Here is a 23,637-nt window from a genome sequence, read left to right as displayed (position 1 = left end):
GCTGCATGAGATTGGGGAACAGTTAGGGGCTGTACCAGAGGACGCAGACTTAGCTTCTGTGTATAAGCACTTGGATGCTGCGTTGCAATTGCTTAGGGTTTCGAGACCAGTTGTCGACAGGCCATTTCAGGATACTGGTATTAGAGAGTCAAATGTACCTCAGCGGGTCACTCCTCAGCGGGCACCATTCAAGTCCACTAAGAAACCTAGAAATAGTAAACGGGTCCAGCTGGAGAAGCCGACTAGAGAGGAGCGAGAGAGTATTGCATGCAGGTTAGAGGGAACAGATGTTGTAGTAAGCCAGGGAAACGACCATGATTATACTAGTATTTCTAGGCCAGCAGACATTAATAGCGCTGATAGGGATACAATGTCAAGGAAAAGTGCAAAACAGTTAGAGCTATTTGTCACTTGTGAGGTGGTTGAAAGAGTAAGGACTAACCAAGACAAGGTGAAGGAAACTGAAGTTGAGGTACTGCCTGGAAATGTGTCTGACAAAGTAGTAGATATATCTGAAGATGATTTGAGGAAATTGAGGCAATATGTTGATGATGATGCATGGCTACTTATTCTTAATGTTGTAACAAACAAACGCAGGGAATGGAAGTGTCATCTATGCACGACAACTAGGACTACACTTAATATGATAGAGTGCGAGAAGTGCACAAAGTGGTTTCATTGGAAATGTTGTAATTTGAAGAGGAATCCTCGAAATGGATGGACCTGCAACTTCTGTGTGGCATAGTTAATGATATTTTGATTGGGGTTTTGCTTTTTTCACATCGACACGATTTAGGCCACTTAGTAGCCTTAAGCTGCTTTTTGTATTTTGTTTTAGAGTTGAATTTGTAGAATAGTTGTAGAATAGTTGTAGAGTAGACTAGAGTAGTTTAGCAGCTTGGTGGTAGGGTGGAAACTGTAAGCCTCCATCAGTCTTTCTACCCTCCCATATTTCGAGGCAAGGTGATGCGATAGACAGCAGCCTCTTCCCCATTTTGACTTGATGGAGCAAGGAGTACCCCAGGACGACCCCACCTTATGCTGTAGCAAAGCCAATTTGGACAGTTGATGAACATTTGCGTGCACATTGATGGCTTTACAAAATGCAAGCATGTGGCTTATTTGATTTTGTAATCAGCACATTTTGTGTGACTTTATTTCATTTTAATGCTGTATTTCCATGCTTTTTAGTAGTCACATTTCATATCTCGAATGAGTAGCTTGTGGGCTTGCGGCTACATTAAGCTATAGGAGGTGCAAAAAATACCCAATGACATGAAGCCATGCTTCCCTTAATATTTTGACCTATGTGACCTATTTTAATCAATTTTCTGAGCCACTCAGAATGAGTAGCTTGTAGGCTTGTGGCTACATAAAGCTATATGAATTTACATGAAACCATGCTGCTTTGCATACTTTTTGTGTTTTCTTATAAGTAGCTTATGGGCTTGTGGCTACCTTAAGCAATATATAAACTCTTTGTGTCTGATATTTTGTTTGGCCCTTGTTCCAAAATTTTATATCACAAAGGTGTTACACTTTGATTCTTGGCTTCTACCTTTCTATTTGAGTATGATATACATGTAGTTTCAGCCAAGTTAAATTATATATTCATTGACTTGATATTATGCATGTTGACAAAACACATGCTTTTTTGTTAATATTGTGCTTGTGGCATACAAAATTCTTCAATCAATTATTTGATACTTAATTACAACGTTAAAAAAATCGCATGTTTGTAAAGCTCATTGTTGCACTGCCTTTTACTGAACTTGACCTTTATTCACCGATGTTGACACTTATAGGTTGGTGTGGGACACCGTAAGTCTTGAAAAGTCCTCCCTCCCCTATTCTTGAGGCAAGGAGTTGTGATTGCTGGCAGCCTCTTCCCTATTTTGGGACTGAGTAGAGCTGGTTGTTCCCCAACCGGGTAAGAGGCAGTTTTTTAAATACTGCTCTTACTTTTATTGTTTCTTGATATTATTCTTTTGTCATCACTAACTTTTGTTTGTTTTCTTACTTTCTTGATTATTCAGCCATTTCCGAGACCAGGTTGGTGCGGGAACTGTAAGTCTTAACCAGTCCTCCCCTCCCCTTCAAGGCCAGGTGTGGTAATAACATTTGGCCTATTCCCCTTTTTGGGACTGGAAGAGCAAGTTAACCCCAACCTTCAACTGTGATATGCAGCTAATTATTCATTTTTATTCATTATTTATCCTTGCCCTGCTGACATACGGCAAGAAAACTCTTTTTCTTTCTACTGATATGTGGCAAGAAAAAATTCTTTCTTTCCACTGGTACGTGGCAAGAAACCCCTCTTTCTTTCCACTGATATGTGGCAAGAAAACCCTCTTTCTTTCCGCTGGTATGTGGTAAGAAAACCTTCTTTCTTTCCACTGGTATGTGGTAAGAAAACCTTCTTTCTTTCCACTGATATGTGGCAAGAAAACCCTCTTTCTTTCCGCTGGTATGTGGTAAGAAAACCTTCTTTCTTTCCACTGGTATGTGGTAAGAAAACCTTCTTTCTTTCCACTGGTATGTGGTAAGAAAACCCTCTTTCTTTCCGCTGGTATGTGGTAAGAAAACCTTCTTTCTTTCCACTGGTATGTGGTAAGAAAACCTTCTTTCTTTCCACTGGTATGTGGTAAGAAAACCCTCTTTCTTTCCGCTGGTATGTGGTAAGAAAACCTTCTTTCTTTCCACTGGTATGTGGTAAGAAAACCTTCTTTCTTTCCACTGGTATGTGGTAAGAAAACCCTCTTTCTTTCCACTGGTATGTGGTAAGAAAACCTTCTTTCTTTCCGCTGGTATGTGGTAAGAAAACCTTCTTTCTTTCCGCTGGTATGTGGTAAGAAAACCTTCTTTCTTTCCACTGGTATGTGGTAAGAAAACCTTCTTTCTTTCCACTGGTATGTGGTAAGAAAACCCTCTTTCTTTCCGCTGGTATGTGGTAAGAAAACCTTCTTTCTTTCCACTGGTATGTGGTAAGAAAACCTTCTTTCTTTCCACTGGTATGTGGTAAGAAAACCCTCTTTCTTTCCACTGGTATGTGGTAAGAAAACCTTCTTTCTTTCCGCTGGTATGTGGTAAGAAAACCTTCTTTCTTTCCACTGGTATGTGGTAAGAAAACCTTCTTTCTTTCCACTGGTATGTGGTAAGAAAACCCTCTTTCTTTCCGCTGGTATGTGGTAAGAAAACCTTCTTTCTTTCCACTGGTATGTGGTAAGAAAACCTTCTTTCTTTCCACTGGTATGTGGTAAGAAAACCCTCTTTCTTTCCACTGGTATGTGGTAAGAAAACCTTCTTTCTTTCCGCTGGTATGTGGTAAGAAAACCTTCTTTCTTTCCACTGGTATGTGGTAAGAAAACCTTCTTTCTTTCCACTGGTATGTGGTAAGAAAACCCTCTTTCTTTCCGCTGGTATGTGGTAAGAAAACCTTCTTTCTTTCCACTGGTATGTGGTAAGAAAACCTTCTTTCTTTCCACTGGTATGTGGTAAGAAAACCTTTCTTTCCAATGATATGTGGCAAGAAAAGCCAATTTCTTTCCACTGGTACGTAGCAAGAAAACTCTTTTTCTTTCCGCTGATATGAGGCCAGGTGTATCGATATCATCAGCCTCACATAGGAAAGGAGATTTGACAGTTGCAATGCTGTTGCAAATTGTTAAAATGCAGTGAGTTTTTGGGGGCCATAGCAGGAGCGTTCTCGTCGCGGTCCCTGTCAGTTTCTGAATGAATCTGCGAATCCTGCTACATCACACCATTATGTATGTGTGTGTGTGCATACAATATTGTATGTGTATTTATAAGTATGTGTATGATTATACATGTGTATATATATATATATATATATATATATATATATATTAAACATGTATACACATGTATAGCAGACCAATCTTTTTATTGCATTTCTGATGAGGCCCTTATCAGATTCACTGTTTTGGAGCCGGAGATTTGCCATGTCATCTTGCAGTCATGACTACGCGTCATTAGATGCGTCACTATGGACACTGCGCGCTACCTCCATCTGTTTAGCACGGTGACTTCTTTGAAAGGTGAGTTTCAAAATCCGTCTGCCCATGATCAGACGTGTTTTCATGTCTGTTTCAGAAACGGGTTTGATTAGGATCTTTTGTCACACCATGGGCACTGATGAAGAGTGTGGCCTTGCCTTTCAGTATTTGAGAGCTATGCTCCGTTTTTAAGATCTTCAAGATCTAGAAGTAAGTAGGACTGACCGGCATGTTGCCATACATGATATAGTTTTTAAGATCTTCAAGATCTATGATTTATTTTTTGACGGGGGTTCTTCTTCTACTAATTGTTTTACTATATATATATATATATATATATATATATATTGTACATAAAATGTGATGTGATATGCAATAGGAGCTAGTGACCAGCATGTTGCCATATGATATATTTAGTAGGACTGACTGGCATGTTGCCATATGATATTCAGTAGAACTGACCGGCATGTTGCCATATGATATATTCAGTAGGAGTGACCGGCATGTTGCCATATGATATATTCAGTAGGACTGACCGGCATGTTGCCATATGATATATTCAGTAGGACTGACCGGCATGTTGCCATACATGATAATATATTCAGTAGGAGTGACCGGCATGTTGCCATATGATATTCATTAGGAGTGACCGGCATGTTGCCATACACTGTATATGATATATTCAGTAGGAGTGACCGGCATGTTGCCATATGATATATTCAGTAGGAGTGACCGGCATGTTGCCATATGATATATTCAGTAGGACTGACCGGCATGTTGCCATATATGATATATTCAGTAGGACTGACCGGCATGTTGCCATATGATATATTCAGTAGGACTGACCGGCATGTTGCCATACATGATAATATATTCAGTAGAACTGACCAGTAGGAGTGACCGGCATGTTGCCATATGATATATTCAGTAGGACTGACCGACATGTTGCCATATGATATTCAGTAGGAGTGACCGGCATGTTGCCATATGATATTAGTAGGAGTGCCAGCATGGTGCCATATGATATATTCAGTAGCAGTGACCGGCATGTTGCCATATGATATTCAGTAGGAGTGACCGGCATGTTGCCATATGATATTCAGTAGGAGTGACCGGCATGTTGCCATATGATATTAGTAGGAGTGCCGGCATGGTGCCATATGATATATTCAGTATAGGACTGACCGGCATGTTACCATATAGAACTGACCGGCATGTTGCCATATATGATATATTCAGTAGGACTGACTGGCATGTTGCCATATGATATATTCAGTAGGACTGACCGGCATGTTGCCATACATGATAATATATTCAGTAGAACTGACCAGCATGTTGCCATACATGATATATTCAGTAGGACTGACCGGCATGTTGCCATATGATATTAGTAGGAGTGACCGGCATGTTGCCATACATGATATAGTCAGTAGGAGTGACCGGCATGTTGCCATATGATATTCAGTAGGAGTGACCGGCATGTTGCCATACATGATATAGTCAGTAGGAGTGACCGGCATGTTGCCATATGATATTCAGTAGGACTGACCGGCATGTTGCCATATGATAATATATTCAGTAGAACTGACCAGCATGTTGCCATACATGATATATTCAGTAGGAGTGACCGGCATGTTGCCATACATGATATAGTCAGTAGGACTGACCGGCATGTTGCCATATGATATTCATTAGGAGTGACCGGCATGTTGCCATACACTGTATATGATATATTCAGTAGGACTGACCGGCATGTTGCCATACATGATATAGTCAGTAGGAGTGACCGGCATGTTGCCATATGATATTCAGTAGGAGTGACCGGCATGTTGCCATCAATGATATATTCAGTATAGGACTGACCGGCATGTTACCATATAGAACTGACCGGCATGTTGCCATACATGATATATTCAGTAGGACTGACCGGCATGTTGCCATATGATATATTCAGTAGGACTGACCGGCATGTTGCCATACATGATAATATATTCAGTAGAACTGACCAGCATGTTGCCATACATGATATATTCAGTAGGAGTGACCGGCATGTTGCCATACATGATATAGTCAGTAGGACTGACCGGCATGTTGCCATATGATATTCATTAGGAGTGACCGGCATGTTGCCATATATGATATATTCATTAGGACTGACCGGCATGTTGCCATTATTCTGACATTATCTCTCAAAATCTATTTGCCTTACTTGGAAGTTTGTTTGTTTTATTCTATTCATACAGTTCATCTGACATGAAGATCTAATTGTGGTTGCAATTAATGGTAGATGTCTCTGTCTGCTCCGAGAGTGAGAGACTGGGAGCATATCGAAACTCTCCATTTCAGTACACTAATGAAACGACTGTTGTGTAAAGTCTAATGAGTAGATCCGCTCGCACGTACGTACGCGTACTTGTGCTTTATGCAGTACACGTACTTGCCGTATGCCGATCCAACAGTAACGTGAGCTAGAGGCAGTGAACTTGTGGTATAATATCATTCGGACCACTACTTTAAGTGCTGTATTGATATATTTATACTTGGTATCTGATCCAAAACCAGGCTTGATTTGCTTAGAATTCTGTTTTGAATCCTTTAAAATTGTACGGTTGCAATTATTGGTAATTCGCCGGGGATTCTACGTACGGGATCGCACTGTTTTCGTGCTTCCGCACGTCCTTAACGGACCAATGAGAGGATGGCACTCCGTCGATCGCTAACGGGCAGTCTTTCTGAAAATTTCGGCAGCTGTGCGAACCATTTATCCGGCGAAGAAAGAATTCCTGAGTTGACAGAGTTCAGTGGCTCAAGTGATGAAGACAAAGCATGTGCAAAATTATTTTGGCAATCGCTGACCTTACACCCGCCAATCGAGTCGAGGCTTGTATCAGGAGATATGAGGCAAAGGCTGCCAGTTGCAGGCCCGTTTGTGCAAGGTACGTATGCAGTCCCGTACAATACTATTGGTGTATTGTTGCTCGTGGCATCCACTGAATCAACAAAAGCATAATTGCGCATATCAATGAAGTGTTTGTGTGACAAATTGTCAATTCTGACATATAGCTTCTCTAGTATTCATTTTAACTTCACTATACTGTAGGGATATTTAAAAGTGCTTGTTGTGCGGTGCATGTTCATTGTGATTAGTGTCATTAGCCACACATTCCAGGCATCACAGACAGTGCAGTGCCAGTGGCCCTGAGTGATACTCGGTGTAGTATCGTACTATCTATTCAGAAAAGAGCAGAGTTTTTCATTGATTTCAGTCTAACCAGTGAGTTAGATCAACAGTTAGAACTAGACCCTATTCAATTCATAATGATCCAGAGCAATACAGAACAGAGGGTGAACTGATAGAGCGACAGTACTAGTACTAAGTAGTAGGTCTATAAATACTACACCAAGTAGTCTATCTAGATCTACTCACAATTAACCAAAACTTCATGTCATATGTGCCAATAAGAGAAGAAGCTTCCTGAATTGAAGAAGTATTGTTGCAACTAACACAAAATGATCCAGTCCATATCGTATGATTATCAATTTTATTCAAAGTTTCAAACCAATATGTTTACCCTCAAACTAACAGATAAAACATCTAGGCCTATAGAAATGGAGTTTAGACATCTATTTGTAATTATGTGATTGTATCACTGATGTTATTCAAACCACTTTCAAAACAATTGTAAGGTAAAACCATCCATACACCCTGTATTTGTAAATTACTAGATATTCTATTGTAAATGTAATGATTTTAGTATCAGCCATTGATGATGACAATAGAGTGAATCAAGAATCATTCATAGTATTCTTTTCCACTATTTTTCCTCACAGAAAAGAACTTTGCGCACGAAGTTATTGAAGATGATCCAAGTAAGTGCAGTATTATTCAATATCACTTTTTTAAAAGATACTTAATGAATTCTGTTCAGAGAAACACAAGGAGCAAAGCACATTATTTGACAGAAAATAAATGTCAGTTATTAAACTGAAAACAAACACATTTAAAACCACTGCCTGAACAGCAGATCTTATTTCTTAATGCCATTTACCATCTAATGATCTTCTGCTGGGCACTTTCTGATAACCAGGTATTGATGATTGAGAAGGCTTACAATTAGAAAGGGCCTATCATACTTCAAAGATTTTTTTTTTTTTTTGCCTCTGGTTTGAAACAAATTTATAATTCTGCATATGAATATATGTATAAAGCCTCACATGAATTGTCTAGGCTCATTCCCAGTTATTGTGTTTCTTTCTCTCAGCAATGTGTGGAACTTGGTGAGTGGTAAATTCATGATTATCTGTGACAACCACCTGTATCTATCAACAAAGTTTGTGTCAACACTACAAAAATATTATGTTTAACCTTTATGTTCCTGGAGCTAGGCACTGATCTGAACTTGCCAAAGCATTCAGTAATTTATCCAAACATGACCTAGAAATTCACCTAGTTAACAAGCCCATCCAGGTGTAGCAATGTGCTCCAGTTCAGCAGGAAGACCAGGGTGACACAATGGGGATTAAGGGGATTAGATAATCTCTATTTATTGCCAATATTGGCCAAGAAAGCACTCCAGCTTGCTTGCCGATCGACAAAGCACAGCAGGGATTAAAGGGCATGGTCACATTATATTGTTACCTACTTACACATTGTATGTAGAGAATGTGGACCAAAGAGCTAAATACATCTAGATGTCCATTTCCACAATAGATAACTTCTTTTCTGTACTACATGTTCATCAGCTCATTTCACTGAGAATGTTTAACTTTGTACAGCCGTATGTGTAAGTGATTTGCTGATTGTCTATTCACTGGTTGTTGTCAAAATTTTGTCATTCTTTCGTGTCATGTCGCCTCCCTAATGACTGATGCTTGTGAGCATCAGTCTGATAATCAAAACTGACTTCAATATTATCATGGACCTCAATAACTGCATCAACAACATCAACCACAACATTTAAACATTATCAAATGTACATTAACATTAACATCAACCCAGATATTACTTCTAGTGGCAATATTTGTAATACATGTATGTGTCATGTGACTGAGGATTGTTTCAGTAAATATCTTTAAAATGTCTTTCCCTCACAGAGTTACAAGCCTTTCTCGCCACGGCTCATACCCAGATGATCCATGAAGAAAGCCAGAAACTGACACATCTTGTAAGTTACAAATAACAGCTAAAAAAAAAAAGGAACAAGAAAATATGTTTCTGTAAAGGAATAGAAACAAGTCAGTCTAGGTCAAATTAACAACATGCAGTAGATCTTGCATAAGTTGACAAATCACTGTAGTTGATGCAGTGAGAAGGTTTCAAATATTTCTTTCCTTTTGATATTTTGTTGATTTCTGCCGAAAAGTCAACAGATATTCTCCGGACATGTGCATGTTGTAATATACCTTGTTTACTGTGTGTTCCTCTGCCGTCATACAATGTACTAATTGCCTTCAAGTGGGTTCTGTAGCACAAGAAAGCATTAAATCAGTAGTGATCTATTCAATTCCAGTGAAGCAAAAATTACAGGGATATGTAGAGAAAAGTTGACTTCATGCATTTTTTTTTTTTTTTTTTAATGGATGATGTTATAGAAAATAATTTTTTGGCTAAAATATCAATGTGCTCATAAAGAAATTTAACCAAAAAGTTGAGTATTTGACAGTTCATGTACAAAGTAGGAGGAGTATGGGGTCACTCATACAATATCATGGTCATAAAATCAAGCGTTTAGTTGCAATATGCCTATGAACAGGGCACTATTATTGATAAGCTCCTCAAAGTCTAGTGATTATGATGTGTCAAACTTTTATATGAGCCCTTTCCCCCTTTCACTGGTCTTGTTGTTTTCCTGGAGGATATTTTGGATACGGAAGCTTTATGCCACCACCACCACCACCACCACCTTGTCATATCTCATGTAATTTGTTGTGATACTGCCCCCTATGTTCTGACATTTACAGTCTGCCCTACTTGAGTGTGCCCTCCAGGAACCAACGCTTGTCGGGTTGCGGTCAAATTTGCCATGAAGATGTGTTGTGGGAGAATCTAGAAGGCTATAATATTTAGTGATGGCGCCCTCATTGTCAGACTTTTAGACTTGAGTCAAACAATGACAAAGATGTTCCATCTCTGTAATAAAAGTGTTACACATGGGAGAATTTTGGTTGGCTTGAAGGATACATTTATGTTGCACAGCAACTCAACATTTCTAGTTTGAAACTACATTGTACAACTGTAGCTCTCATATCTGGATAATGTCCTGTGTGGAATGGACAGGATACAGAGAATAGCCAGCCCTTTCAGGTGAGGGCAGTGTTTAACATTGCAGTCGTAATAGCCTCTGGTTTAACTCTAGCTTATTTTGTTGTGTTTTCTCTGTTCAGGCTAAGAGGAGGGAAGAAACGAGATTTATCCTGGAGAAGCGGAAAGCAGAGAGAGCAGAGGTAAGCAGCTTCTTTTAAAGTGAACCTGCAGGGATGGATCCAGGAATTCCACAAAGAGGGGGCGTCTTTAGAAATTAAAGGGGGGCGCATATGTGCCCCCCCCCCCATTTTTTCTTTTTATTTCTTTTGTTTTAACAAGAAATAAAGGGCAGTGCATGCCCAGTGCGCCCCCGCCTGGATCTCTCACTGACCTGTGACAAATGCTGTACGAGCTGTTATTTTTGCGTACAGATATTTTCGCCGGGTCACAGACATTTTCGGAAGATGTTGTTTTCGCGAATTGACACTGAGGCCATAGTAAGTGCACTATTACCCTAGTGCATGGCGACATTTTTGTGTGTTAATGAATTCGCAGTCTGACAATGACTCGCGAAAATAACAGCTAATATAGTAGTGTACTCCTTCAAAGGGGATATAAAGCCTGAAATCAGCAGACGATATTGGATTTTTCATGAGTTGTATGTTACTTGTAGCTATCCACTCGCGGGGGGGGGGGGGGGGGGGGGAAGGAGAGGGAGAACTTGGACCGCTGACACACTTTGTCCTGAATGATTAGCTTAGCTGTCTGGCTTAGATATAAAAATAAATCTAAAATACACCGGGTAATGTCCCTATGGGACAATGTGCTTTGGACAGCGCTACTGGCTTTTCATTTGCAATGTATGCTTTGAGGAGTACTTGTGCTGGTAGGTTATACCGAGATAAATGCAAAGGGAAGAGTTCCCGTACGATATGCTGGAAGTTAGCAGGAGAATCGGCACAATGCCAGAGTGTTGATCTTTCATAATCTAGTGCAGCGCCATTGATGTTTCAAGCACTGGGGAACAGCAAGAACCCAAAATGGGACATGTGATCGTTAGGCACGACCCATGCTATACCAGCAAGTGTTAAAGGCAACATTTTACTGCCTCTGAGCCTTGTTCATATAGAATGTTGTTGAATCATGCATGTGCTCTACAGCTAACATACCAAACACACAAGCAGGAAGTATGACAAATTACTGCTTACTAAGCATTCTCCCACTTCATGATGATATGAATTTGAGAAAAAAATTACAAGAAAAAAAAAGCATAGAATTGATTATGTGAACTTTAGATTTCAGAAAAATATGCTCTCAAAGGCAAAACTGCAAAAACAGATCTCCTGCAATGATTGAATATACACATATTTGTATTTACAATAAAAAAGATAAAGAAAAAGCATCACATTTTTGTCCACCTTATTATTGATTTTGTGATGGTATATCTTTACAGTGTGTGATAGCCATTCATTGTTGCTGTTACTGTTGTTTATTATGGTATTCTACCCATGTCAGCCTAGTCTGCAATTCACCCATGAACATATGAAGGGTTTGTGCAGCATAATCAAGTATCAACAGCAAAATTTAGAGAGGTTTTCTTGAAATGCTTTTTTTGTTTGTTTTTTGTTTTTTTTTTTGCTTGTGAACTTTTGATGATTGCCCTTTGAAATGAGTTTGGACTAGTGGACTAGTACACCTCTAAGCATGTCTTTACACTGTATTTTCTTTTCATTTTCTGCAGAAAGAAAGCATCTCACATAGAACAAGAAGGCCTCTCGTACCAGAAGAGTAAGTCACTTTAAATTACCTTCAGAAGTTATCAACAGCTGTAAGGAATTTTTGTTTGTTTGTTTGTTGTTGTTGTTGTTTTGTTTTAGTAACAGGACTATTGGAAAATTAACGTCTTTCTGACATGTTGGGCTTTGGACAATTTTTTTTTTTTTTCAGAACTGTGTCTTTTTTTTTTTACATGTTTCATAATACTTCTTGTCAATGTGACATACATTCTGTACAGGAACCTGGTGGCCTGTGTATAAAGTCTATGGGCATTTCAGAATTCAGTATGGAACAGGATAAAAGATAACAAAATACTTTATATGCAATTGATTTGTTTTCCTAAATTTTACAAAGCAAATAATATTTGCCAGACTGAGAATTCATGAAAATATTACCCCTGTACATAAATGTAAATGTTCTGTATGTCTTATTTATGGTAGGAAATCACTACATTTTCTCCACAGAAGAAATTTTTATCTATTTCTCATTCATTTCAGTTATCAAAGAAATTACAAAATATTGTTCTTGCATTATGCTTCATACAGTACAAGAGTATGGTATATCTCTTTTTCAAGTAATGTGCAAGATGCAGGGTTTTAATTTGTAAATCTGAATATCATTTCTTTAGTGGTGACATGACATTTGCTCCTGCCATACTTGCTCCAGTCTTCTGCTCTGCAAGGACTTCGGGTTAGGTTTGTGATAGGGTTTTGGCGTTAGTTTGATGTGAGGAGTAGTATATAGTGTTAGGGTTATGTTTTTTGGTAGAATTTATGTTTGGCTTAGCATGCAAATAATTTTGTAAGCTTTTGCGATCATTTAACTTACTTAGATGTGTTGAATCTTGAATCTGACTGTCATTTCAGTGAGTACGAGATGCCGGATGAAGAAGGGGAGGTAGCCATGCAGGAGCTGGACAACTTTGACAAGGTGATGGAGAGCAAATCACGGAAGAACATCGTGGTCTGATGGGCTTTGCCTCGTTTCCATGGATACGCATCATTGGACCAAAAATTGATGGAGAATATGCTTTGAAGGGAGAGTTGCTTTAAATGGCGGCAGTGACACAAAGACAAAGAGTCATTGAAGATTTCAAGGGCGCTCGGACCATTGATAACAAAGCATATGACTATACAAATAGTTATGCGATGAAGTCGTGTTACTACCCATTCTGTGTTAATATTGCCGTCAGACATTGCTGTTATCTCAATCAGTGTTTTTTGATGATGTATATATGTAGTAATTGGAAAAAAAGCCTTTCCCGTAGTCATTCTCCAGGACATGTATGTGACTCTCCAAAAGCTGGAACCATTCTCCGTCCATGTTACATACCATTGTCTTTCGTTTACACAGGGATAGGGATTTTAGCCCCTCCCGTTACATTGAAGATGTCAGCCTCTTTCTAGATTTATCTGCAGTGCTGTAATTTGAAGTCATTCCATTCGATCTTGTACAATTCTGATACTCACACTTTCATTCCAAAGTGGAAATGGATTTCTGTCATTCCAAAATGGAAAGGGATTCTTCTCATTGTTCCTAATTTGGCCTGCTGGACCCTCTCTTCTAGATGCATGTGTATTTCAAGATAAGTATATGCATTAGTGGGACTAAAGCGACCATTTAGCAAGATGGTACTGGATGTTTTGTGAGTGATCGCATTGGCACAGTTACCTATGCTGCAAGTTAATATCTCTCTGAAAAGGGCACCACTTCTATGCCATATCCAGTGATTACAATATTGCATTCTGCACCAATGTACCTGGTTTTTGTGAGTGGTTGTGAATTTAAATGGGAATCTGTAAAATTTCGACAAGACCTGCAAAACCTTGGTCAGATGTGGAAACATGTGTACCCATATGTACTGTATCTATCCTACACTGAAGAGAAAGTTCTATTGCATGAGCAGTTCTTGTGTAGTAAAACTGTGAAATGATAAAGTGCTGAGGATGTCTATGAGATGCAAATCTTAGCTTTACCAGGGCTCAACATTAGCGGTGGTCCAGTGGCCCAGGGCCACTGAAAATTGATGTATAGGGCCACCCAATATTTCTTTCATGGGCCTGATCGGGCAGGTAAAGTCCAAAATGAATTTTCATATATCCTATTATTTCGTGCTACTACATTTCTTTTTCGGGCCACCAACATTTCAGGTGGAAAGATTTTAGTGGCCCAAACGGGCCAACAGAGGAAAAAGTTTGTGTCGAGCCCTGGCTTTGACTTACAGCGTTGTTTTCGATCCAAATTTTGTGAGCAAGCAAGCCTTCCCTTTTGCCAAGAGATGAAACTTCCCGATCTCTATAGACTGCATGAGACTTGGGGACTCATGCAAGTAACACACTCACACACATATCCCATCCACAGTAGGAACCCTGCATCAGTGCGCAGAGAGCCAAACGAGCAGCCATTGAAGTGGGTGACGAAAACACACACACACACACGAGTTGAATGTAGCTATTTGACACCTTGCCTTTTGTTGTTTATCCTCCAGGGACTACTCATGATAGGTAAGGGTATCAAATGTGCGTATGTCTTTCACAAACAAGGAAGATCAGATACTCGTGTTCTGTTAGTAGACAGTGAGCCGCCTATCTCTTTTGATCTACATCGTCCATAATTCTGTATACGCCATATATTTCACGGGGTTTTTATTTTTGTGAATTTTGCAAGTCTGCTGCTGTTCGCGAATTTAACAAGCGCGAAAATATCAACTCTGATCCTGACATGAATGTGACATGCACACGTACGCCTACATTTCTCCGTGCGTTGCTGTACTCCACGAATGTGAATCTGACCACTCGCGAAATTTACTGACTGATCGCACAAAATTTAACTCGCTAAGTATATGTCGTATACAGTATACGAGTTCCTATAGATATGTACTAGGAGAGATTTTGCTGAAAATGAACCCAAAATGCTTGCAGCATTTGACACTAAGGATGAGAAATGATCTGAAGGTTACTAATCAATGTATCACATTTACAGCCAGAGTGTAAAATTAACTTTATTGTTGGCTACCTAAGTCAGAGCTTAGTAGCAACCAATCATGCACAAGGACTTTAGCTGTTGCCATGGTAACTGCAAGTACATGTATTATAACCCACCTTGATTGCATTCTTTGTGACACCAGAGTTTAGTGTCAAAAAAAACCAACAACAAGTCGTTAATATGATTTTACTGTTTATTCATAAACCTTCATAGGTGTAGAATACACACACATACAAAGAATCGCGCTGCAACGACAGGGCCTGTGAATGTATTGCGTTATGCTGCCCTCTGCTGGTGAGACCTTGGCTAAGTTTGCATAACCAAGATAAGAGGACCCAGCCGTATAATTATTATTTTGCTTCTCTGCCTCCTTCCTTCCTTGAAGGGTCATGTAGAGTTTAAGTGAACGGTGTCCTTGTTACCACGATATCTGATATTCAGATGATGCACATTTAACAAGCTACATTATGTATAGGCAAGATTTCAGCAGAGATTTAGCATTTCACCGATTATGCCAACAGCTGGTAACTGTGAAAAAAAAAAAAAAAAAAACAGAAAAAAGACCAGTGTGCAACATCAATCCCAATTGTATCTGCAGTTGGCACACATTACATTACATCTGCAGCATTGCCAAAACACATATCTTGTACATTCTTTGGGTTACGATCCAAAATCATTTCCTTCACAGTGGAAAATTTGTTGAGAAATACAGAAAAATGACTGTGACAGGATATTCACTGGTTCTTCCCCTGTAACAGAAAAAGTGAAAATTAGAAAAAAAGAAAAAAAAAATTGCTGTACAGTAATTGAAGCCTCTCATGGATCTTGTGAAGCGTTAAACATCTGTCCCTTGCAACTAGTGTGCAACAGCGGGCCATGATAGCTCTTCCCGGACGGTCTTGTGAAAGTGAAAGTCTCGTTTCTAGCAGTAATACCAAGAAAAAAGATATTCTAGTAAATGCGTTTAGGGAATGGCTAGCAAAAAGGAAAGGTGAGATGAAAAAGAAAGTGCAGAAATTAAGAATCCCAACACCTTCACATGGGGTGACCTTTAAATCATTTTGTAGTTCAATGTTTAGACCACCAATCTCATGTTTTAGACACAAAGAAATGTATGTGAATATTGTACACACCTTAGATGAGGCCTTTTTTTCCCTCCATCTTTTAAATTTAGGGTGGCAGCTAATTTGTGCTTTAACCTTATTGGCCCGAATTCACGAAGGTGGTACAAATGAAAGCATGGTTTAAACCATGGACAAAAACCATGGAATGCCAAGTGTCGCATGGGATATTTCGCTACGAAATCAGTCATTTCGTCGATGAAATGATTATTTTGTAAAGAAATGACAACATTTTGTAACTAATTGAACATTTAGTTAACATTTCGTTAACGAAACAGTCATTTTGTCGACGAAATGACCAATTTCGTAACGAAATATTCCGTTTGACACTTGGCGCTCCATGGTTTTTGTCCATGGTTTAGACCATGGTTTCGTTTATACCACCTTCGTGAATTCGGGCCATTGTGTCCCTCATTTATTTCCTGTCCATAGGTTTATGTGTGAAATTTGTGCATATTAGACTCATTGGCAGAGGAAGGGTTAAAGCAGCAATGAGGAGCTGTTGACGCTCAGTGGATAAGACAAGGGACTTTTAATTACAAGGTTCCTGGTTCAAGTCCCCTGGCTGCAGCAGTTGTGGCCCCATAGACAAGGCACTTTATCCTCATTGACTACCGTAGTCCTAAAATAGGAGAAGCCCTCAGTCCTGTATAGTTGCTGTCTTACATGCATCTTTTGCCCTTGTGAAACAAATCAATTCAAGGCAGTGCAAAGCAGTAAATTGTCATAAAGATTCATGGCAGAGTGAAAAGAGCCCTGAAGGCCAGAAAGAGCTGGTATATGATTTGTATTGTAACATTCTGACAGTGAAAATCAATCTTTGCAGGAAAATATTGATATCTGACGCATGGTGAATCCACAGAATTTACAAATGCATACGTGTATATTGAAATTGTGTATTTGCGACTATGCAACAGGATATTGGATATTACACTGCACTCCCGTTATAACGAACACGGTTATACACTGTAACAGAATTCCAGTTACAACGAAGTGAAAATTCAGGCCGCAAAATTATATACTCTATGTTTTTTATTGTGTATTTGTTCAGTTATAACAAAATTTTGATATAATGAAAGAAAACTGCCGGTCCCGAGAACTTTGTTATAACGGGAGTCCACAGCAGTACATTAGAGAGAAAAACAAAACAAAACAAAACCCACACACACACTTACACACAAGATGACATTTTCTCTATGAAGTGTGCATACTAATGTACATTTTTCTTCCCATTGGTTGCTGACCATGTCTGGTCTAATGTCATCAGGTACGTATGAATGATATTGGCAACGGCAGTGCCTTATCTCACATTGATTTAATGTGATGTAAAATCAATCAATTATATGCAGATTATGCAGTTATTAACCTGTTGAAGACTAGTCACAAGTTAGTATGCTCGGGCAGGTGTGTATGGGAAATGTGTGCTATAGCAAAATCCGCTCATTCTCAACGGGAACCAGAAGAATGATATTTGATGGGAAGACAGTTTTGTTCCAAGATAGTCGAAAGGCCGCAGTATTCTGTATTGTTGGTGTTTGCAAAGTTTCTTTTTTCATTTCCACATGTACAGAGAGATTTGTAATATATAAATGCGTACAAGATATGGAAATAAATGATAATACATTGTATATTCACTATGCTCTGTTTCATGTCTCACTTACCCATTCTCCCCATGGTTACTTTGCTGCAGAAAAACACAAGTAACATCTATAGGTAGCTCTTGGTAGATAGATGAATCAGTAGATGGCTGGAAAGGTGAATGACATACACTTTATGACAAGTATATTCGTCCATATTGTGTGCAGTAAACTATAAATCAAAAGAGTTTTGAAGTCTGTGTACTTTTTGTACATTCATGGAGCTACTATATGTAACTCCATGGCACGTTGAATTTTTTCATTTTTTTTTATTCTCACCTCAATAAATTTGAGATGTACATACACACAGATAGTTACCAAGGAAGGGGGTCAATTCAAATTATTATTATTAAACAGAGTATACACATTTAATGCTTAAAATTGGACATGCATTTGAATAATACACAGGAAGCAAAATTAGAGTATGTATTATCTATGATTAATAAAATGTTGATTGAATACATGTGGGGCCTAGCAAACTATGGTTTGATAAAAATGGCATAGAAGACGAAGAAAAGGAAGAAGAAGAAGAAGGAATAAAGACAAAACGGTGATCTACACGAAGTGGCACACGACCAATGTACAGTGTTAAAAAGGAACAATATGATCTTCTCGGAACACGCGGTACGATGGAAAACTTTCAAAACCAACAAGACACTCAGTCGTTGATCAGGGCGCACGTTGCGGTCGAGTTTCGCTACCCTTGGCAAGCTGCTAACTTAAAGGGGCACTGCTATGGAATCACACATTACGTTCAAATTTATGCATCATTTTGTGTATAACTGCTTCAAGGTACTAGTACAACACACGGCGGCGCCACGTTTTTAAAGTGTTTTTAAAGTGGGGGGGGGGGGAGCAGTTTATATTTCTGGTGCCACTTCCGGCCTTCATCAGCTAACAAGCAAGCAACAACAAACAAACAAGAAAGACCCTCAGCGAAACTTCCTGGTGCCACTTCCGGGTTTCTTCAGCTGACTACACACACATGAAGAGAGGAAAAAGCATGCACTACACGAATTCTCTCGAAACGACTGGAGGCGGGAGAAGAGAGAGTTTGGTTTTCCCATAATGTCACACCCATCACGAGTCCTATCTCTTTTCCAACAGTGATGGCGCCATTACATAAATAGTACACTGGTAGGCCTACTTGATTATTTGATTCCTCCAGGAAGCAGTTTTTGTTTTTACAGGCCCGGAATTCAATTTTTTATATTGAGAGCATTTTAGCGTAGAAAGTTTAATCTTGATGTTACCCTTTAACACTTTTGGCTTCACGGTTAATAGAGTAGTAACCACATTACATTGTAGGGCGGCGTGCACGAGTGGTGAAGAGATCATGTTGCGTGTAAAGTCACGAGGTATAATGACGTGTGGTCACCGCGTGACGAAACCACGTATCACACTTGCGCGCTTATTTTAATCTTTTCTTCTTTTCTTTGGTGGGTCAGTGATGCGCGTGATGTACAAACACCTTGGTGTATTACCACAAGCGGGAAATGTGCGTTACAATTTCATGATTAAATATTTTTGTGTAGTTCGTTAATGATCGAGTTTCGATATTCAATTTAGGGTTTTATGTAAACGTAATATGCTTGTTTGTATGCACGCCGGCTGTGGTGTGCAGTCCCCTCGCTCTCCCTCTCCTTCCTCCCCGCTCTTTCTCACGCACACACGCGAATCCACAGAACACGCAGACTATGATCCGTGCCAAATGATGTAGAGCTGTACAAAGAGTTTTTTTTTTTTTTTTTTTTTGGTGTGGTTTTGTTGTTGTTTTTCGTCTATCATAATTAATTTGAATTCATAAAAACACACACTAATGCAAATACGCAATAATGATGATAGGCCCTATGAGAATTTTTACACTGAATGGTACAAATTATCCTACAGGCCATTATGAAGGAAACCTAGTAAAGTTGATCTTATCTAGCTGAAGGAAATCTCTGAAGTTGTCGAGAAACTTGACCAGTGCCCTGTCGCATCCCTATGTTTTGGAAAGGAAGCAGTATAAAAGTTGAATTAACAGGAAATCGGCGATTCTTATTTGTGTGTGTGATTTTTTTTTTCATATTGATTGCAGTAAAATATGGCGCATCATAATGGGAACTTCAATCCTGACCGTCTACGGTCATACGCCAAATCTAATTTTGTGTGAGAAAACGAGAACTTTAATTCTATACAAGAGTATAGACGTAAGTGTATGTAAGAATAAGAGAATGTCCAAGTCTTTGGAATCTTTTACAAAGGCATGAGATAATTGTACACTTTTATTAGTATTATTCCTGTTATTTATTTATTTATTTATTTATTTATTTATTTATCTATTTATCTATTTATTTATTTATTTATTTATTTATTTATCTATATATCTATCTATTTATTTATTCATTTATTCATCCATCCATTCATTCATTCATTCATTCATTCATTCATTCGAGTTTTTGTATTGACACAGAGAACGTGGTAAGCATACTCCAGTGAATTTTATGAACGTGTTACTTGCAAGGCACTGGGCTGCGACTATAGTAGCATAATCTGCGAAAATCTCGCGGTTCGCCCAGATCGTTGCTCGACCTATAAACACCAACCGATGTACACAAAGATCCAATCAAGTATGAAGAATCACACGAGAGGTGAATAGCTCTTCATTAAGATTAGACATGAGTTAGTCACAATCATCCACAAAGTGAGTAATCACCTTGCCTGTATAAGATGCTTCCAAACTGTCATTGTGTATTACTTGTGATCACTATACGCCTGATGGCAGTGTTTATTATTCTGACCAATTCCGTTCACACGTTTTGCCGAAAACGCAACAATTTAAAACGGGAGACAAAAGAGCAATAATCAATGCATTATAACATTCTCGGAACAAATCAGGCAGAATGCATAATTATTCTTTTTGTGTAAATTTGTGCACTTTTCGATATATTCAACGATCTATCTTTTTATTTCTCCACTACTTATTTATATTTTTGTTTGTTGTTCATTCAAAATTCAAGAAAAAAAGAAACGGATACTGCATCAAAAGACAAAAATATTCACATGACCGTAGCTTTGTTTTTTCTCGATGACAGGTAAAAACAATGTATGGCATTCATATAATTTGAATTAATTCTACCGGCAGCTAAGAAAATGTGTGAAAGATATTGCATTGCAAATACGTTACATGTTTGGGGGATAGAGACTGGGTGGAGGAAGTACAGAGAGAACTTCAAATCAGAGATTAAAAGAAAAAATACCTACAAGACCATGTTAACTTCTTTTTCTTCTTTTTTTTTTCTTTTTTTTTTCCTCCTTCCCAATTTGATTTCATGTCAGTTGACATTGGTTCGTTTTATTTTGTTTTATATCTGTTTGTAGCTTAATTCGTTACTCGCTGTCTTGTGTATTTTCTAAGGGTCCCATATCGTGTACAAGTTTTGCCTCTTATCATAGTGGGACCCTCCATTTCCATCCCCATCCTTAATTATCTTGTATTATATGCATATAAGTTATATAAAAGAAAATACAATTGTGTTTTCTTCATCTGTTACTCATATTTACATGTATTTTGTTAAATCACCGTTTGTTTCTTTGTTTTTTTTTTATTATTACAAATATCTTCTGCTTATACATTTTATATAATTTCTCTGTTTATTTGATGGAAATAAAAATAAAATTTGAATCTTGAATCTTGAAACTTGAAACTTGATTAAGCGCAAATGTCACTTGACCGGATATGAAACACGTCTATATTCATGTATTCAATGCATTTCCACTATGGTAATATAAATTATGCTGTTATATACCATCATTTTGCTTGTAGGCCCTATTTTAGTTACCGTTTATATATTCTTAATGTGAGGAATAGACATCTCGAGATAACGATTTACACTCACTCCTTGCTGGAGATTTTCTTTAAAATGGAATAAAGAAAGTATAGGAGTCTATATACCAATATGGCACCGATGATTCATAACAACACACGAAACAAGATCATGAATACGATACGTGGAGTAGCCGGCCTTTCTTTGCTCGTGCCCGCCTAACCTCAAGGCCTCGGTTCTCCCGTTTGGCTCACCTATCTCTCCGATACCAGCAAGATTTTAACCTTCGCAGCTTCTCGAAGCGATTTCATTCTTACCGTATGAGTCAATTCCATCTTTGTCGATATTTGTTGCTTGCAGAGAAGTGCCTGTAAGTCCCTTGCTCGCACGATCTGGGATTTCCATTTCTCTGTCTGTCTATCTATCCATCTATCTACCTACCTACCTACATACCTGCCTATCTATCTATCTATCTATCTATCTATCTATCTATCTATCTATCTGTCTGTCTGTCTATCTATCTATTTTCCTGTTATTTACCTCTCTCTATATATAATTATATCCATCTCTCTATTTATCTTCTTCTGTAGCCTGTACTATGTCTATCAATATCTGTCTATCTATCTATCTATCTATCTATTTCTCTTTTATTTATTTCTCTGTATATATCCATCTCTCTATTTATCTTCTTCTGTAGCCTGTATGTCTATCAATATCTGTCTATCTACCTATCTATCTATCTATCTATCTATCTATCTATCTATCTATCTATTTCTCTTTTATTTATTTCTCTGTCTATATCCATCTCTCTATTTATCTTCTTCTGTACCTGTATGTCTATCAATATCTGTCTATCTACCTACCTATCTATCTATCTATCTATCTATCTATCTATCTATCTATCTATCTATCTATACCTAACTATCTATCTATACCTATCTATACCAATCTATCTATATCTATCCAGCTTTATCTATATCTATCTATCTGTTCATCTATCTATCTATCTATCTATCTATCTATCTATCTATCTTTCTATCTATCTATTCATATCTATCTGTCTATCTTTCTTTATCTATCTATCTATCTATATATATATATATATATATATATATATATACCTCTTTCCGTTCTCCCATTCTTGTGCTATGTGAATGCTCTTCCTCTCCCTACATGGCTGTATTGCGATGTTTTACACCGCCCGTATAATTATGTATGTAAAAGTATACTTCCGTATCTAATTATCCGCGGCCCTTCTCCGTCAATCATGACTGTGTTAAATACGCTTTGTCCATGAATTGGTCTATGTTACATTATCTATCATCTTTTTCAACCCCCTCTCTGTCCTTATACTGTATAGCTATGTAATTGCTATATATAGCTATCATAGCTATAGGAAGCTATAATTTTCATGATTACTTTTCAATCCAATCATTTATCTCATATCTCACAAAATGATAAAACAGTCCTACAAATCCGACAAGCAAAAACCAAAGTTCTCGAACTTACACTTTCATATGCTGGATCTGTTTTCTGAAACGCTTTACCAAAACAACTCCGCCTATGTGATTCTGGAGAAATGTTCAGAAGGAAACTCAAGTCTGAACTATTGCAATTATGTTGTTCCTATACTTTGTGAATGTTGTATGTTGATTGTACAGCGCTTTGATCAGGTCCTGTAAAAGCGCTCAATAAGAAATAGTTATCATTATTATTGTTATTATTACTATTATTATTCTTATCGCTATTATTATTATTATTATTACTATCATTATTCTTATCACTATTATTATTATTATTACTATTATTATTATTATCGTTATTATTACTATTACTATTATTATTATCATTATTACTATTATTATTATCGTTATTATTACTATTACTATTATTATTATTATTATTATTATTATTATTATTATTATTATTATTATTATTATTATTATTATTATTATTATTATTATTATTATTATTATCACTATTATTATTATCATACTCATGTGGAGATTACGTTTCCTTGCATGCCATTATACTTGCTTACATTAGTCG

At 37.9% G+C, this 23,637-nt stretch overlaps 1 protein-coding gene across 1 annotated transcript; it reads left to right on the top strand.

Moving 5' to 3' along the window:
- Positions 1–6,714: 6,714 nt before the first annotated feature.
- On the top strand, positions 6,715–13,443 carry LOC140229527 (cilia- and flagella-associated protein HOATZ-like). The gene is made up of 6 exons (XM_072309775.1): positions 6,715–6,952; positions 7,848–7,886; positions 9,111–9,181; positions 10,401–10,460; positions 12,002–12,048; positions 12,903–13,443. Exons 1-6 carry the CDS (start codon positions 6,715–6,717, stop codon positions 13,003–13,005), a joined length of 558 nt encoding a protein of 185 aa, XP_072165876.1. The 3' UTR covers positions 13,006–13,443.
- The last annotated feature ends 10,194 nt before the right edge of the window (positions 13,444–23,637 follow it).

The sequence above is a fragment of the Diadema setosum genome, chromosome 6 (assembly GCF_964275005.1).
Source record: "Diadema setosum chromosome 6, eeDiaSeto1, whole genome shotgun sequence".
NCBI classification, from domain to species: Eukaryota; Metazoa; Echinodermata; class Echinoidea; order Diadematoida; family Diadematidae; genus Diadema; species Diadema setosum.
This window is presented reverse-complemented; position numbering and strand designations above follow the sequence as displayed.

Excerpts from the sequence above, each read along its gene's own strand:
- LOC140229527 (XM_072309775.1), top strand. The coding sequence starts at position 6,715 with ATGGCACTCCGTCGATCGCTAACGGGCAGTCTTTCTGAAAATTTCGGC. Across the intron at positions 9,182-10,400 it reads GCCAGAAACTGACACATCTT|GCTAAGAGGAGGGAAGAAAC; the intron begins GTAAGTTACAAA and ends TTCTCTGTTCAG. Across the intron at positions 10,461-12,001 it reads GGAAAGCAGAGAGAGCAGAG|AAAGAAAGCATCTCACATAG; the intron begins GTAAGCAGCTTC and ends CATTTTCTGCAG.